Source organism: Acomys russatus, chromosome 25 (genome assembly GCF_903995435.1).
Source record: "Acomys russatus chromosome 25, mAcoRus1.1, whole genome shotgun sequence".
NCBI classification, from domain to species: domain Eukaryota; kingdom Metazoa; phylum Chordata; class Mammalia; order Rodentia; family Muridae; genus Acomys; species Acomys russatus.
The window spans coordinates 49,327,877-49,342,695 of record NC_067161.1 but is presented as its reverse complement, the minus strand read 5'-3'; the positions used below and the strand labels follow the sequence as shown (position 1 = coordinate 49,342,695).

The 14,819-nt window shown below is 48.4% G+C and overlaps 1 protein-coding gene across 4 annotated transcripts in view; it reads left to right on the top strand.

The window, feature by feature from the left end:
* Window positions 1-8,146, top strand: part of Ndel1 (nudE neurodevelopment protein 1 like 1) — a 55,836-nt gene extending 47,690 nt beyond the window's left edge. For 2 of the 4 annotated variants that reach the window (XM_051167226.1, XM_051167225.1), the window contains exons 8-9: window positions 1,201-1,352; window positions 6,857-8,143. In XM_051167226.1, the coding sequence (XP_051023183.1) occupies window positions 1,201-1,352; window positions 6,857-6,950 (246 nt within the window). In that variant the 3' untranslated portion in view covers window positions 6,951-8,143. Of the gene's footprint in view, window positions 1-1,200; window positions 1,353-4,652; window positions 4,688-6,856 lie in introns of all 4 variants that reach the window. The other 2 variants (XM_051167227.1, XM_051167224.1) reach the window with 2 other exon arrangements.
* The last annotated feature ends 6,673 nt before the right edge of the window (window positions 8,147-14,819 follow it).

The window sequence follows — 14,819 nt, the reverse complement described above, 5'->3', positions numbered from 1 at the left end:
GTTATGTCTGTCAGTGTTTAACTAGCTCATTGACCTTCGCCATAAGAAAGGGGCAGAAAGCTGGGTGTGGCGGTGCGCACCTTTAATCCCAGCACTCAGGAAGCAGAGGCAGGTGGATCGCTGTGAGTTCGAGGCCAGCCTGGTCTACAAAGCAAGTCCAGGACAGTCAAGGCTACATAGAGAAACCCTGTCTCGAACAAAACAAAGCAAAACAAAACAAAACAACCCCAAACCCCCCTCAAAAAAGGGGGGCAGAAGAAAAAGAAGTTTGAGTTTGTTTTTGGCACTGTTTCATATGTTTTTGTTGAAATGATGGGATTCTGAAAGTATGTATTTTCTGTGGCTTTCTAATCCTTTAGTCTTGTGAATTGGAATGTGTGTGTGTGTGTGTGTGTGTGTATATATATATATATATAATTTTTTTTTTTTTAACCACAGTGTATCTTTTTCCTTTTTTGGGGGTGGTAGGATGGCTAGTGGAAAATACTTGGTTTGGGAAAGAGAGATTTTTATGATATTCAGGTGTGGAGAGATGAGACGTTCTCTCCACATCATCTGTTGGCTGGTAGAGTGTGTTTGTGACAGGTGTAATGGGAAGACACTAGGTTTAGAGGTATCTACAGGGCCGGCACCGCTTGCAGGTGAGTTAGTTATAGATAAAAGGTATCAGGCATACAGTTATAAGGTGCTGTCACAAAGAAAGTTGTCTTCTGTGAGATTGGAAATGGATCTGCTCTGATGCAGTGGAAAAAATAGACTGAAGAACCTATACAAAGAGTGGACTGCATTAAAAACATTCTCAAGTGATGGTTCTTTGTGGTGCTTGCTACACAACCACACAAAATCCCAGTCTAAACCAATGTCATAGAACTTGGCAAGTAATGAGTGGGGTTGAAATGTCTGGGATCTTTATCTGCCTGCTGGAACCATAGTTTTCTAACTTGTAAGCTGTGGAATTTTGTGTCCTTCAGTGATACTGAGAGGAAAAGGTTAAAATTTCTGAGCTCACTAGAAGGTGTGGGGGGTGGGAGTCTGTGTAAATGTTCCTTGTTCTACCAGAAAGACAATTGGTTATGGCTTAACTAATGGCCATTATCCTGGAGGGTAATGGTTGAAGCCTAAAATACAAATGGTTTGAGATGCAGATGTCTTCTATTTAGCCACTGTTTTGACAGCTATCCGTTCCTTCTTTCTTTGTAGGCTTTAGAATCCAAATTAGCAGCTTGCAGGAACTTTGCAAAAGACCAAGCATCCCGCAAATCCTATGTTCCAGGGAGCGTTAACTGTGGAGTAATGAACAGCAATGGCCCAGAGTGCCCGAGGTCAGGGCGTGCGACTTTCTTCCATAAAGGGTAAGTCTTTGACCTATTTTTGTAGGGACTTGGGTGGGGGGGGTTGTGGGGGGGGGCGGGGAGCAGTTCTAGAGATAAAACCTAAGGCTTCACGTGTGCCAGACAGTTATTCTACCACTGAGCTTCAGCCCCAAATCCTTGGATTCACTGATCAATGTAAGTTTGCAAGTCTTAAGTGAGGTTACCAAAGTCTTGAAGGTCACATACACTGGTGAGATTTCACAGCTCTTCTTATTCACGTCCCAGAGGACAGAGATCTGTTATTGTCTTCTGATTCTCAAAGAGTTTGCTGGCCCTGGAACCTACAGTGTCTCTTCTGGAGGTAGACTCTTAAAGGCAGCTGTGCTGGCTCAGGAGACTCTTCAGGGCTCCTGTAGGCCTGCTGTCCAGGTGCTTAGATCTTGGGAGACTCTGAGAAAATCTCCTTTAAGGGAAGTGGTGAACACTGCAGTTGTTTGTATGTAGACTGTATGGTAAGCCTTTTACTTAAAGATTTTAGAAAAATAAAAAACTCTAAAGTGCTTAGTCACTGGGTCAAATACAAGTGAGAGTTCAAGTCCAGACTGGTGTACATAGTGAGTTTTTAGTGAGCTAGAGCTACATAGTGAGACTTTAAAAGGTGTGTGTGTGTGTGTGTGTGTATTCAAATTTTTAAAAAAGGTTTTGAGCTTAGAGCAGTGGTGTATTGTTAGTGAAAAAAACCTCAGTTGGCATAGAAGTATGTGAAGTAAGAAGGACGTTTTCTACTTTCACACTGTTTTGGTCATTTCTTTCTTTCTTTCTTTGTTTCTGGTTTCTCGAGACAGGGTTTCTCTGTGTAGCCCTGGCTGTCCTGGGTTCACTTTGTAGACCAGGCTGGCCTTGAACTCACAGAGATCCGCCTGCCTCTGCCTCCCAAGTGCTGGGATTAAATGTATGCACCACCACGCTTGGCTTATTTTGGTAACTTTTAGAGTTAATTTTCAGGCATGTAAACTTAGAATTTTATGCATCTGCTGTAAACTTGTTGTAACACATCCACATGAGTACAGTTTAAATATTGCTCAGCAACTTGCCTGTTTTGGTTCACATTGCTAGTGTTGTCCGTGTCAGTGCATTTCAATCTGCCTTGTTTTGTTTTCTCACTAATATACACGGAGTCTTCTTGGCGTAGACATGACTTATATAGGGAGCTGGTTGGGGCCTGCGCTCTGTCTATTGACATGTTACGTAGGTGGTAGCTCCTGGAGCAGCAGCTGATGTGCTCATGATCGCTTGTCCTTGTCTCTCGTGAGTGGAATAGGCCACCAAATGATGCAGGGATGGCTCTGTAAAATTTCACAGCGTGTTTTAAAGGTGCTTGTGTTTCTGATGCCCCCAATAGCTACAGCTTTATCAAAGACCTGATTGTTACAGACAATCTACTCTGTTGTTTTGAGACAGGGTCTCATTATGTAGCCCTGGCTGCCCTGGTACTCATGTGTAGACCAGGCTGGCCTCAAAGTCACAGAGATCTGCCCGTCTCTGCCTTTGAGTGCTTGGGTTAAGATAAGTGCATTACGCCCGGCTATACTCTACTCTTGGAAAAGAGTTTTATTGTCCACCCTGTAGTGGAGTATTCTGGCCTATTGCTGTTTCTTATGACACTTCTGTCTTGAAAGGATATGAGGACCTCCTACTAAAAGCACATTTTAAAATAATACGTAAGTTAGAACTCTGTTTTAACTCTTAGGGCTCCTCAGGTGGGATAAGTTCAGAATTAACTCACCAGGCTTAGGAGCCCATGTTGAGGTGTTTAGAGAACACAACCTGGACAGGCACTTCCATAGTAGACCAGCCACCCCAAGTGACACAGAGAGCTTAGAGGGTGTCTTCAAGAGCGTGGAGACTTGGTAGGCCACCAGCGGCATCTTACAGTGTGCGAAGAGACATGAACCGGAGATGGTGTGGTTAGGCAGGGGCTTTGTATGGAAAGTGCTTGCAGGTGGCTATAGTGGGGGAGGGATACATTACTGCGCGCTCTCTCGCTCTCTCTCTCTCGCTCTCCCTCTCCCTCTTCCTCTCTGTCTCTCTTTTCTTTTTTGAGACAGGGTTTCTCTGTGTAGCCTTGGTTGTCCTGGACTCCCTGTATAGATCAGGCTGGCCTCAAACTCAAGCGATTCACCTGCCTCTGCCTCATCTCAGAGTACCAGGGCAGCCAATGCTCAGAGGCGATGAACCTGCCCTTGGATGAGCGCTTGCCAAGGAGCAGCTTGGCAGTGTTTCCCATGTCCTGAGCTGAATAGTGGAGCTAGTGCGGAGCAGGCTCCTTCCTCACAGACCACTTACAGTTGCTATTCGTGTTTTGCCTTAAATTATGAAAATTTCACGCTGTACTGTTTCTACCATCAGTGAAACATACTTTTATGGGTTGGCTCTTGATACCGTGTTTCTTTATTTGACATGTGGATTGTGGCTGGACACTGCAGTGTTAACCTGCTGGGGCCTCCATGGCTTTGCTGTGTCAGTGCTTCCTGGCCGCTATGCTTTCATTCTGCCTTTCTGGTGGTTGGCCTGGCTTTTATCTCTGGCATCTTTTCACCTCTTGACTAGATAAAAACCAAGATGGCATGTGCCAGCTGTAAGAGGAAAGAGCAGACAGTGTGGTCCCCAGATGCATTATTAACTCTGTCAAGGTAAAGAAAAGCCAGGCTTTGTAGAAATGGGGAAGTGTGCTCGCGACTTCTGCGTGTGAGAAGCCCCACCACGGCTGTGGTGCTGGCCTTGCTTGCCCTTTGCCCCTGAGGAGTGTCTGTAGCTCCATCACTGTAGTTTGCTAGTGTGACTGGAGGCCGACAAGTGGGTTTTCTTGGGAGGTTGTGAGTGTGTTTCCTTCATTTTGCTCGCAGCTTTCAGAGGCTGTGTAGCTTTGCCACATGAAACTGTGCACACCCAGGCTGGGTCCATGGCCTTATGTGTGTGAGTCACAAATAGTTTTGTGGGTTCTGATTATCTAAGGTCGTCTTAGAACCAGGAGTTTGTCCTCTGGGGTTTCTGCTAGTCCCTCCTGCTGGGCCTGGCTGCCCTAGTTTTTTTTCCCACTAGATACTCTTTATATTCCAGTCTTGAGGATAATGCAGTTTGTGTGTGACTTGAATTTGCTCTAAAACATTTTTTTCTTTCGTAAGTTTAATCTGGTTTTATTTGTCTTGCTTGCACATGGTGCAGATGTGGGCAAAGCAGTCAGGTTTTCCTGGGTGTGTGTAGGTAGGTGTGGGTTTATCTCAGGGCATGATGTGAAAATAGGATGTGCTGGTTAATGAATTTTCCTTTTTTCATTAGGCAAGAAAAAGTCGTATTTCCTACGTTGTTCATGGGTAACTCAGTTTGTTTGCTGTGCTTTCTTCTTCTCTGTCTTACTCATGGTGTGGTGGGGGACACAGTAACAAACTGGTCTTACTAACCACATGGGGCTGACTCAGCTTTAACCAGCTTTTAGCCTGTGAGTGTGAGCTTTCCCGATCGGACTTGATTACACCATTGCTGTTATTAGTTAGTTAATGTGCAGGAAAACAGCCCGTCAGGAGGGAGTGCCTGTGTTCTCAGCTAGTAGGGGGCTGAGGTAGCTCAGGACTTGAGACCAGCTTGACAATAGAGTAAGACACCATTTGAACAAAATAAAATAACACCTCAGCGCAGTGGTCCTGGGTAGTTGAGAGTCTGCCCAGTGGCACTCCTCGTTCCAGGACAGGGTGATGTGTGGAGGGGATGCTAGGCTCAGGGTCACGCCTCACTGTCTTGATGGGGATGGGCTCCTTTTGCTTGTCATTGCTTCTGTTCTCTGGCATCAGAAGCTGACAAGAATGAACCCCTTGCTCTGTGTTTCCACAGTAACCTGGGCTGGTAAGTGGGGGGTGTGTAGACTCTGCCTTCTCTTTCTGCACTCTTGGCATAACATAGCCTGGTAGAGGACCAGAGCTGCCTGGAACCGGTCATGCTTCTGTTTACACACAGGGAGAGCATCGGGCTCTGGCTGCCGTCCTCTCCTCACTGCCCTCATGGCTCTTTTGTATTGTCAGGTGATAGCTGCTCTCCTGACTGGCCTCAAAGGCACAGTTTCTGTTGCTAAAGCACCCTTCTGGAGCTGACTTGTTTTACCTTAGCTAGACTTGGGTGTAAATTCAGGAATTGTGTGTCTGGAGCCTTTATCTGCATACTTGATTCCCAGGGCTGTCTCCACCCTGCCTGGGCCCTGTATTTAATTCTGTGTGGCCCACTAGGCATTTATTTCTTTATCCCTGCCCCTTTTCTTCTGTCGGAAACCTTCCTCATTCAATACATTTAGTTTCCTGAAGGTCCTCTCCAGACGGACACTTCTAGAGGCTATCTTTCTTTTCTTTGGGTTTTAACTTCCCACCTCTTAGAATAGAAAGGCTGAGCGGCCTCCTGAGAGAGCTCTTGTGCCTCTCTCCTTTCTTCCTGGGGCTGCATGCTGGTGGGTGGATTGGGGGTGCCTGTCACTTTGCTGGGTGTGCCTGGATGTTGGCGCTTGTGTGGAGCTGGGTTACTGTGTATAACTACAGAAAAAACAAGTTTTCCCATCTGGCTTTGCTTGCTAAACATTCATTTATTTTATTCATTCATTCATTCATTTATTTATTTTTTCCTTGAGATACTGGTATTGCAATAGATTTATAAAACAAAGTATAAACTAGTAAAATTTATCTACAACCCAGAGAATACATTTTGTTAAAACTTTCTTCCATGTTACAGATGATTTCATTATACATGTGTGTATATGACATGTATATGTTTACATGTGTGTGTGGCTACATTCATTCTAGACTTAACTATATCATAGTGTCTGTATAAAAGGCTGGGATAGAATAGAATGTAGGCTGTACACTGCTTGCATTTTCTTTTTTTTAGGTAGCCTGCTCCATTTTCCTTGTATTATTAAATACATTCTGAATATTTTTCTTTGCTATTAAAATACTGTAGAATACATTTTTTTTTTGTTGTTTTTTTTGTTTTTGTTTTTTCGAGACAGAGTTTCTCTGTGTTGCCCTGGCTATCCTGGATTCGCTTTGTAGACCAGGCTGGCCTCAAACTCACAGTGATCTGCCTGCCTCTGCCTCCCAAGTGCTGGGATTAAAGGCGTGTGCCATCATGACCAGCTCTGGAATCCATTCTTAATTGTTGTATTTATATTTCATTGTTTTGTTGTATAATTACTTAATGAGCTCTCTATTGCCAGACATTGAGGCCTCTTAATGTTTTTTGTTTTTTAAATCAGAACTGTGCTTACAGTGGCTCATATGACATAGTTGCCTAGAAAGGGGTCCATGGACTCAGTACCCCAGGACTGTGAACTACCCGTTCTCTTCTCCCCAATGCCTTCTGGGCAGCCACTTGGCAGTGCTTTGAGTGGTTGGGATCCTACTGTGGGCTAGGAAGACTAGTTATAGGAAGCTTCCTATGTGTAGAGTGATTTTAAATGAGCCTTTTTCTTCTCTTCTTCCCTTGCTGTTCTGGTCACCCCACAGGGCAGTAAACGGCTTTGATCCAGCTCCTCCTCCGCCTGGGCTGGGCTCCTCGCGCCCATCATCAGCACCGGGTATGCTGCCTCTCAGTGTGTGAGTGCCCGGCCTCCAGGTGGGGCCCCTGCCCTCTTCCAGCAGCCCAGGACACCTATGCCTCGTCCCTTGGTGCCTGGGTCCAGCCCTGTGCCCCTCTGTCTGCCTCTCCACCGCTGGCAGAGGGCAGGCCGCATGCCGTGGTGGCTGCTGGGCCCTGCCCAGCTCCAGGACTCTGCGCGATATCAATACTGGCTATTTTCTCTTCTCGCCGTAGTGCCGTTGGTTTCACATGATTGCACTTTTGTGGGTCCCAAGTGATACACACGTGTATTACTCCATCCCTGGTGTGGAAGTAGCCATTCATCACAGCTGCCTCATAGCCCCATGTTGCTGTGCTGATAGGATTTAGTTGTGTTTAGGACATTGCAGATCTTCTAGAAGTTCCCTTCAATCAGGTTGACAAGACCCTTCTAAGCTCCTGCCAAGCATCTTCAGTGCTCACGATCATGTGTGTCTCCCCCGCCCCCACCTCACTCCTGCAGTTCAGGCCTGTTTCTGGCAGAGTCGGGAACGTCTCTGAATTAGGGAACATCGTCTGTACCTTCCGACTTTATGTAAGCAGTCCATTCCATTGCTTGCTTCTCAAAGCAGCGAGATGCGTGTCTGAGCTACAGGAGGCAGGGGCAGCGGGCCCCTGGGCACTCCAGGGCTGAGCCTCTGTCAAGTCCCTGTCTCCTCTGTGTGCCTCAGACTCAGAGGAGGCAGGTGGCAATGTCCTCGCCAGCTCAGCCACTGAACATCTCAGAGCATTTTTGTTTTCTCCTCTGAAGGTCCGTCCAGTTGCATTGGGAAGGGTCGAGGGGCCTGATTGTGGGGCTGGCCGGGGCCAGCTCTTGGGGCAGGCTGGCCGGAGGGGTTTGCCCCTTGCACCCTTTGACCATTCTCACGCTGCACTTACTGTTTACATTTGTTTTATTGTACATAGGTTTGTAAACATTATTGCCTGAGATATTTGTATATAACTTGGGCTTTGCAGCTTTTATTTATTCAGACTCATATGGCATGTTAATGACTCATGATGGTGCCCTACTCTGGGCAGCTGTATAGGATCATCATGTGGTTTAAAGAAGATACTTCCCTCCAAAAAAATCTTTTAATGTGGAAACAATAAATTTCACAGAAAAAAAAAAAGGTTGAGATCATTTTATTTGGCTCCTGCCATCCCATGAGAGACCATACACAGGCTGTTCAGTGTCTCTTCTCCCACATGGGATGTGATGGAGAACAGGTGTGAAATGAGAGTAGAGATTGAGGCCTCAGGAGAGGCACCTTATTCATGCACGTTTTTAGATTTGCACCATTTCCAGGGGGCAGCCTGAGAATGATCCAGACCCCACAGGACAGAGGAAAGGAGCAGCACTGGTGAGCCTGCCAGGGCCTGGAGCACCTACCTGTGTGGGCCCAGGGACTGGAGCCTGCCAGGGTGTGGAGCGTCTACCTGTGTGGGCCCAGGGCCTGGAGCCTGCCAGGGTGTGGAGCGTCTACCTGTGTGGGCCCAGGGACTGGAGCCTGCCAGGGTGTGGAGCGTCTACCTATGTGGGCCCAGGGCCTGGAGCCTGCCAGGGTGTGGAGCGTCTACCTGTGTGGGCCCAGGGCCTGGAGCCAGCCAGGGTGTTGAGCGTCTACCTGTGTGGGCCCAGGGACTGGAGCCAGCCAGGGTGTTGAGCGTCTACCTGTGTGGGCCCAGGGACTGGAGCCTGCCAGGGTGTGGAGCGTCTACCTGTGTGGGCCCAGGGCCTGGAGCCTGCCAGCGTGTGGAGCGTCTACCTGTGTGGGCCCAGGGCCTGGAGCGCCTACCTGTGTGGGCCCAGGGAGTGGTCTCCTAGTTGTACTGCAAACAGCACTGTGTGCCAAAAGTGTGAGGAATTACATGGACATGGGCTTTTCTTCCTTTGTTTCTTTGGGTCTATGTTAGCAAGTAAGGTAAGTCCCAGGTGCTGTGCTGAGGAGACTAACATGGGGTGTGAAGAGCGTGATGTGTGCTGAACCTGCCTGCTTCAGCAGCACAAACACAACAGCCCACTTTATAGCTTAAAGCTACAAGTGCTGAGTGTGGTGGCAGAGGTCAGTGGATTTCTGAGTTCCAGATTCGAGGCTAGCCTGCTCTACATAGTGAGCTTCAGGACAGCCAGAACTACCCAAGAGACCTCAGTCTCCTCCTCCTCCCAACCAAACTGTAAAACACCACCACTAAGTGAGTGGAAGTTAAGTGAGTCAGATTCCTAAGTGATTAGGAAGCATTAAGTAAGGTAATTGTCAGCTTTCTGTTTACAGATGACAAGCTTTTCTGTTTGTTTGTTCTTGGAGTTTTGCCCTGAGCCAACTCACCAAGAGGCACTGCAGCCGCCTCTAGCTCCCAGGGAGCGCTCAGGGCTTCTGAGGCTCTGTCAGTTGCTGCTCTCCTGGGCTGATGGGGTAGGAAGCAGCTGCAGCTGCATTGGGCCCAGGCCCACCCAGGCAGTACAGTACATTATCTGTCCTGTTTGCTTTTTAAACACGGTCGCAGCAGCCCTCTCCCACGTGCACACTGGTTGATCATGAGGCCTCTTCAGCACCCTGTGAGATGGACAGCTCAGGATACTTTGTATTGCTGGCCTAAGTCTTGACTTGAAAGTTGCCTGAGTGCCTGCTCTTCTGGAGGGTGCCTGAGGCCCACATGTTATTGAATCCTCAAGGAGTCTGGGCCTGTGCAGCCTTCCCTCTTGGAAGTACTGATTCTCCACCCCCGCTGTTCTTCCTCAGCGAGTAGAAGACAGCCTCCCACTTCTTGGCTCAGAATTTACCAAGTCAGCTGAGAGCCTGAACTTAATGTGAGGTGGGCATGGGGGGCTGCACAGATGAGTGCAGGGCACCCACTTTCCCCCAGTTTTCAGAAGGGACAGCTCAGAGCAAGGCCAGGATTGGAAATGGAGCTGCTATCTTTTTCTACTGTGCTCTCTTCCCAAACTGGAGGCCTGCTCTGAGAAATAGAGATGTGACTCACCAAGCCTGGCTTAAAGAAGCAAATGTAAAACCAGAGCAAATCACTTAGCACCTGTGTTGGGGACCAGATGGGTTTGTGCTCTTTTATGATTCTCTGTCCTGCTGTCCATCTGCACCCACAGGAATTCTGCTAGCGTTTCCTGTCAGCTCTTTAGGAAGCCTTCCCTGAGGCAGACGTGACCCGACGGAGAGAAGTTTAAACTTTTCACTGACCAGGCGTTTGTAAGCAGGTGTGTCGTGTCATGCTTGACTGCCGTCTCCGCTAACCTGCAGTATGTAGATCCTGCGGGGACTGTGGTCATGAGTGGATGCCTGGCAGGGGGCGGGGCTGGCAGCATGGGCCTGAGTAAAGACAACCTGTGCGTGATACACCTGAGAGAGGCTCGGTGGCGAGCCCTGCCGCCTGCTGCACTAAAGGATGGGCGTGGCAAGCATTTACTGTCCTAAGTTTTAGCTAGGGGAAAAAGTCAGAGTATTGACCCCACTGTGTAGGAGAGAGATATACTTATAAATGGCTGGTTTCATTATGTTGTTCTCCATGCCTTAATCTGCCTAGTAGTGTGATGGCTATAAAAGCTGACTCTTAGGGTAATGCCTCATGGTTTCCAGAGTATGATGCACTTCAATAAAGTAAAGTACATTTCAGTGTCCAGTGTCTGGCGACAGGGGATGGCCAGGATGGCTTCGCAGTGCTACAGCAGTCAGTGGGAAGAAAGCACACAGCACTAAGTACAACCTCAGTTAAAAAGAATCCAGTGATGGAAAGAATGCTGGGGGCTCACTCTCCAGATCTTAGAATGGCCTCCAAACTTGCCCAAGAAAAATCAGCCAAAGTAATAACACCAGTTTTGGTTTTTCGAGACAGGTTTTCTCTGTGTAGCCTTAGCTGTCCTGGACTCGCTTTGTAGACCTGTCTGGCCTCAAACTCACAGAGCTGCCTGTCTCCCCTGGTGCTGGGATTACAGGTATGGGCCATTGAGCCTGGCAACACCAGTTTTCTTTTTACTGAGACCCATGCTTTGAAGTAGCCAATGTAGCTGCTCTGCCCTGCCCAAATGGCCACCCCAGGGAGTATTAAATAGCTTCCCAGGTGTCGCCTGGCCCTGGACTTATGAGGAGGTCGTGTATTTCTCAGAATCCGAGACACCAGTAGTTAGAAGATGTTCCTTTGTTTTCTGAACCACTGAAAACAGCGTGACAGAACTATGGAAATGCGTATCATTTAGACCTTCATGAAGTCTGTTACTTTCTGTGTGTGGGCGTGTTGCCTGCATGTGTATGCACACCATGTGTGTGGGTGTGTTGCCTGCATGTGTGTATGCGCACCATGTGTGGGCCTGTTGCCTGCATGTGCCCCATATCCATGCCTGGTGCCCTTCTGGCCGTTGGATCTGGAGGTAGATGGCTGTGACCCACCATGAGTGCTGGAAGTTGAGCTTGGGGCTTCTGGAAGAGCAGCAGTGCTCTTACCCACTGAACTGTCTTCTCCAGCCCCAACTCAGACTTAATACTACTGAAAGCTTTGAATGTCTTCAGACAGATTTGTTTTTGAGACAGGTTCTCCACAGGTGCACAGCCCTGGCTTTCCTAGTGCTAGGGTTAAAAGGCGTGGCCCATCACACCTGGCACTGCACAGCTCTCATCTGTCACAGCTCATATCCATGAGGAGGAGGAGAGATTTCTAAACTTGACCAAGCCTGCATTGTGAGTTATCCGTTTGACCCAGCACTGTCCTTGTCTGTGTTTTCCATTCTCTGCTCTGTGGTGTTGGTGATGCCGCATTCCTGAAAGGTGCAGTCCACAGTCACTTCCAAAATTTTCTAAGTGGCTGAAAGCCATCCTGCAATGAGCCAGGCAGTGACAGCCAATATCCCAAGTGCAACCTGTTGACAGTGACTGTGAGGCCTGAGGTTCTGGACATTTTAGATCTACACCAGTTATGTCATGTCCTTCAGTTGGAATGGAGCCCACTGATTGGCCTGCTTTGAGAACAAATGAAGAAGACCACACTGCTGTAAGAGTCAGACTTAATTTCCAGCTGCACAGGGTTGGAGGATCTGGGCTCAGCTCTTGGCAGTGTAACGTCAAGGGTCACAGGTATGGAGACCAGCACTGTGAGGTGGACAGAGCCTTCATGTCACAGTCCTGACAGTCAGCAGTCTCAGCAGCAGTGACTACAGGGTCTGGTCCTGAGCTGATGTAGCACAGCCTTCGGGTGGAGACTGTCCTTAGTGTCTCAGGAAGGTGGGGAAGCAGAGGAGCGGCTCCTCACGGCGGTTGCAGGCTTTCTTCTTTGCCATCAGTTCTCCCTTCCAGAGTCTAATTAATATACAGCCATGCTGATTTGTTTTTGTGTGGGAGGTGAGGGCAAGCCTGGGGCAGGAAGGCTTGCTTTCTAGTGCTCTTCCTCAGTAGCACTGGCTTCCGGGTAACAGGCTGTGGGTCACTCAAAGCAGAGCAGTAGGGCGGCTGTTGACTAGGAGGACATCTTAGTTGAGGTTGTAGCCATGGAGGAAACTGCTGAGAAGCAGAGGCCCCTGGAGTCTTCTGGTGCCAGGACATTGGAAGTGACGCATCAAGCCAGCAGGACACTGGAAGTGATCCATCAAGCCAGCAGGCAGGAAGCAGTTCGGTGCTGCGATGACAGTATGCATAACCATGCTTGTGTCATTTGACTACAAGGTGAGGAATTGCCTACTGACCGGTGGTTGTTCTACTTGGCGTTTTTTTGTGGAGTAAGTGGACTTGGTCCATGGAGCCTGTTTTTCTTGCAGGCTGAGTTGAGAAGCTGACAGGCCAGACAGGAAGCAGAAACGATTTCTGAGACAAACAGGCTTCTATATCCATGAACTTGAGGTCTGAGACACAGTTGCAAAGGTGAAATGTGCGTGGACTGCTGTACTGCTAACCGCCTTTCCCCCATGGTTGGGACAGGTTCCTATGCCCTTGTGTTGCTAGAGGCCTAAACGTACCTTACTGGGCGCGTGCCTGGGCTTACACAGAAGACCACCTGACGCTGTAGAGCAAGGCGTTGGTATAGTCACCTCCCGCTTCCCTGGGGTTCTTGGCAATCCCAGATGATGCACACTAGAGAGGCTGTCTGTGGGAGCCAGTGGCCCCTCCCCAATGTTTGCTGCATGCATCTCATCCAAACATGCAGTCTCAAACTTCTGGCATCATCCCTTAAAAGTGTACTAGCCTCGTCTTCACTGACTGGGCCAAACACGCCTGCCTGTTGTTCCCTGCCTTCAGGCATCCAGACACTGGAAGTGGTTGGCCATTTCCCCCCTCCCCCCTAAATCAGCTCAGAGATGGGGAACCAAGAACAGAAGGTGAGGAAACAGTCTGTGTTCACATGATCGTTATCATTTATTGAGGTCTGTTTGTTCCCAACGGGTGCTTTTTTTCCTCCAAGTAAACAGAGCAGGCCCAAGTATCTATAATGAATAAATTTATTGTCTTACAAAAATCATTGTCTAGAAATATGGGAGTACAAGAAAAGATATTTGCAGTCAGGTGTCTGGTGGTCAACAGCCAGTACAATTCATAACATGGGAAATTAAAGATTCCAAACCCATGTGACCAGTTCTTCCTAACAGGTGGTAAAGCTTTTAACCCAAAAGGTCCGTGTTTTCAAGCACTTTGCCAAGGGTCGGGGCTTGCCATTAACACTGATTTGCTGTCACTGAGTGTTGGTTTACACTACTTGTCTAGGGAGTACATGATATGAAGCTCAGACCTAACACGTTAGGCTGTATAGAGGCAGATAATACACTTGACATTGTCTTAGTACTGTAGTGTCTAAGGCACTTCCTGTAATGTCAGTTTGCTCAACTATCAACCAAAAACACAATGCTAAGTGTTCATTGTAACGCTGTCAGAGGAAGGGAAAGGAAAAAGTAAGGACCACACACCCACTGGCATAAGTCAACATTCAGGCATCTGCTCTCGAGGTCCTGTAGCCTTATTGACAAACTTGGAACACACTTCTGACACAAAACTAATATTCCTATTTTGGGCTCAAAGCAGTGGCTGAATTTGCAAGGTCAGCAGGAGGGTCTGGCTGGTTGGAGAGGCCTCTGTGAGAGCTCCAAAGGTCACAGTGGCTCACTCCTGAGTGGAGGGCACCAGCAAGCTGATGCTGTCACCAGGGCCACCGTATGTGCTGTGGCCACTATCAGGAAACCACCTGAAAGTCACTGATGCTGTCACCTGGGGCACCGTATGTATGTGCTGTGGCCACTGTCTTCGTTGTGCACAGACAGCTCTGGGACTATTCACATGAGACGGTGGGAATACCATGAATTTGAGGGGCAGGGTCACCCCTTAGGAGATGGGCAGGATAACTCCAAATGGAAGCTGCTTCCCCAATCCAAACCCACCCCCTTCTAAGCCGCCAAAGCCCCCCTCACAGTTTGCTCACTATTCAAAGGAAATGAGAGACACAAGCACAGGTCAGGCTCACAATGCTCTAGGAAGACTGGGTGTGATTGAAGGGTCAGGGCCACATGAACACAGAACTAAGGTCCCTGTCAGCTCGACAGCATGCACAGCAACTGAGCAACGACCCCGGGGCGGCCCAGGGCCAGCGACTGGTAGCCAAGGGTCTGGAGTCTGATTCAAAAGGGTTCTTTCCTCTTTATGTGTCATAAAACGGTCTCTTGATGAATATATGGAAAGTAGATGCAACGATGAGACCATCTGTTTAATACGCATGTGTTGTGGAGGTGGAGATAGAAAAGGGGCAATTGTAGCTAGTCTGAAGCAGGATACAGTCTGTGCAGGCTGCAAAGCCTTAAGACACAGTTGATCTTCCTGTAAGGAATCCTGGAGCTTGCCATTCCCGAGTGCAGGGCTCAGGCAGACTAGTGCTGGGCTGAGTTCCGGC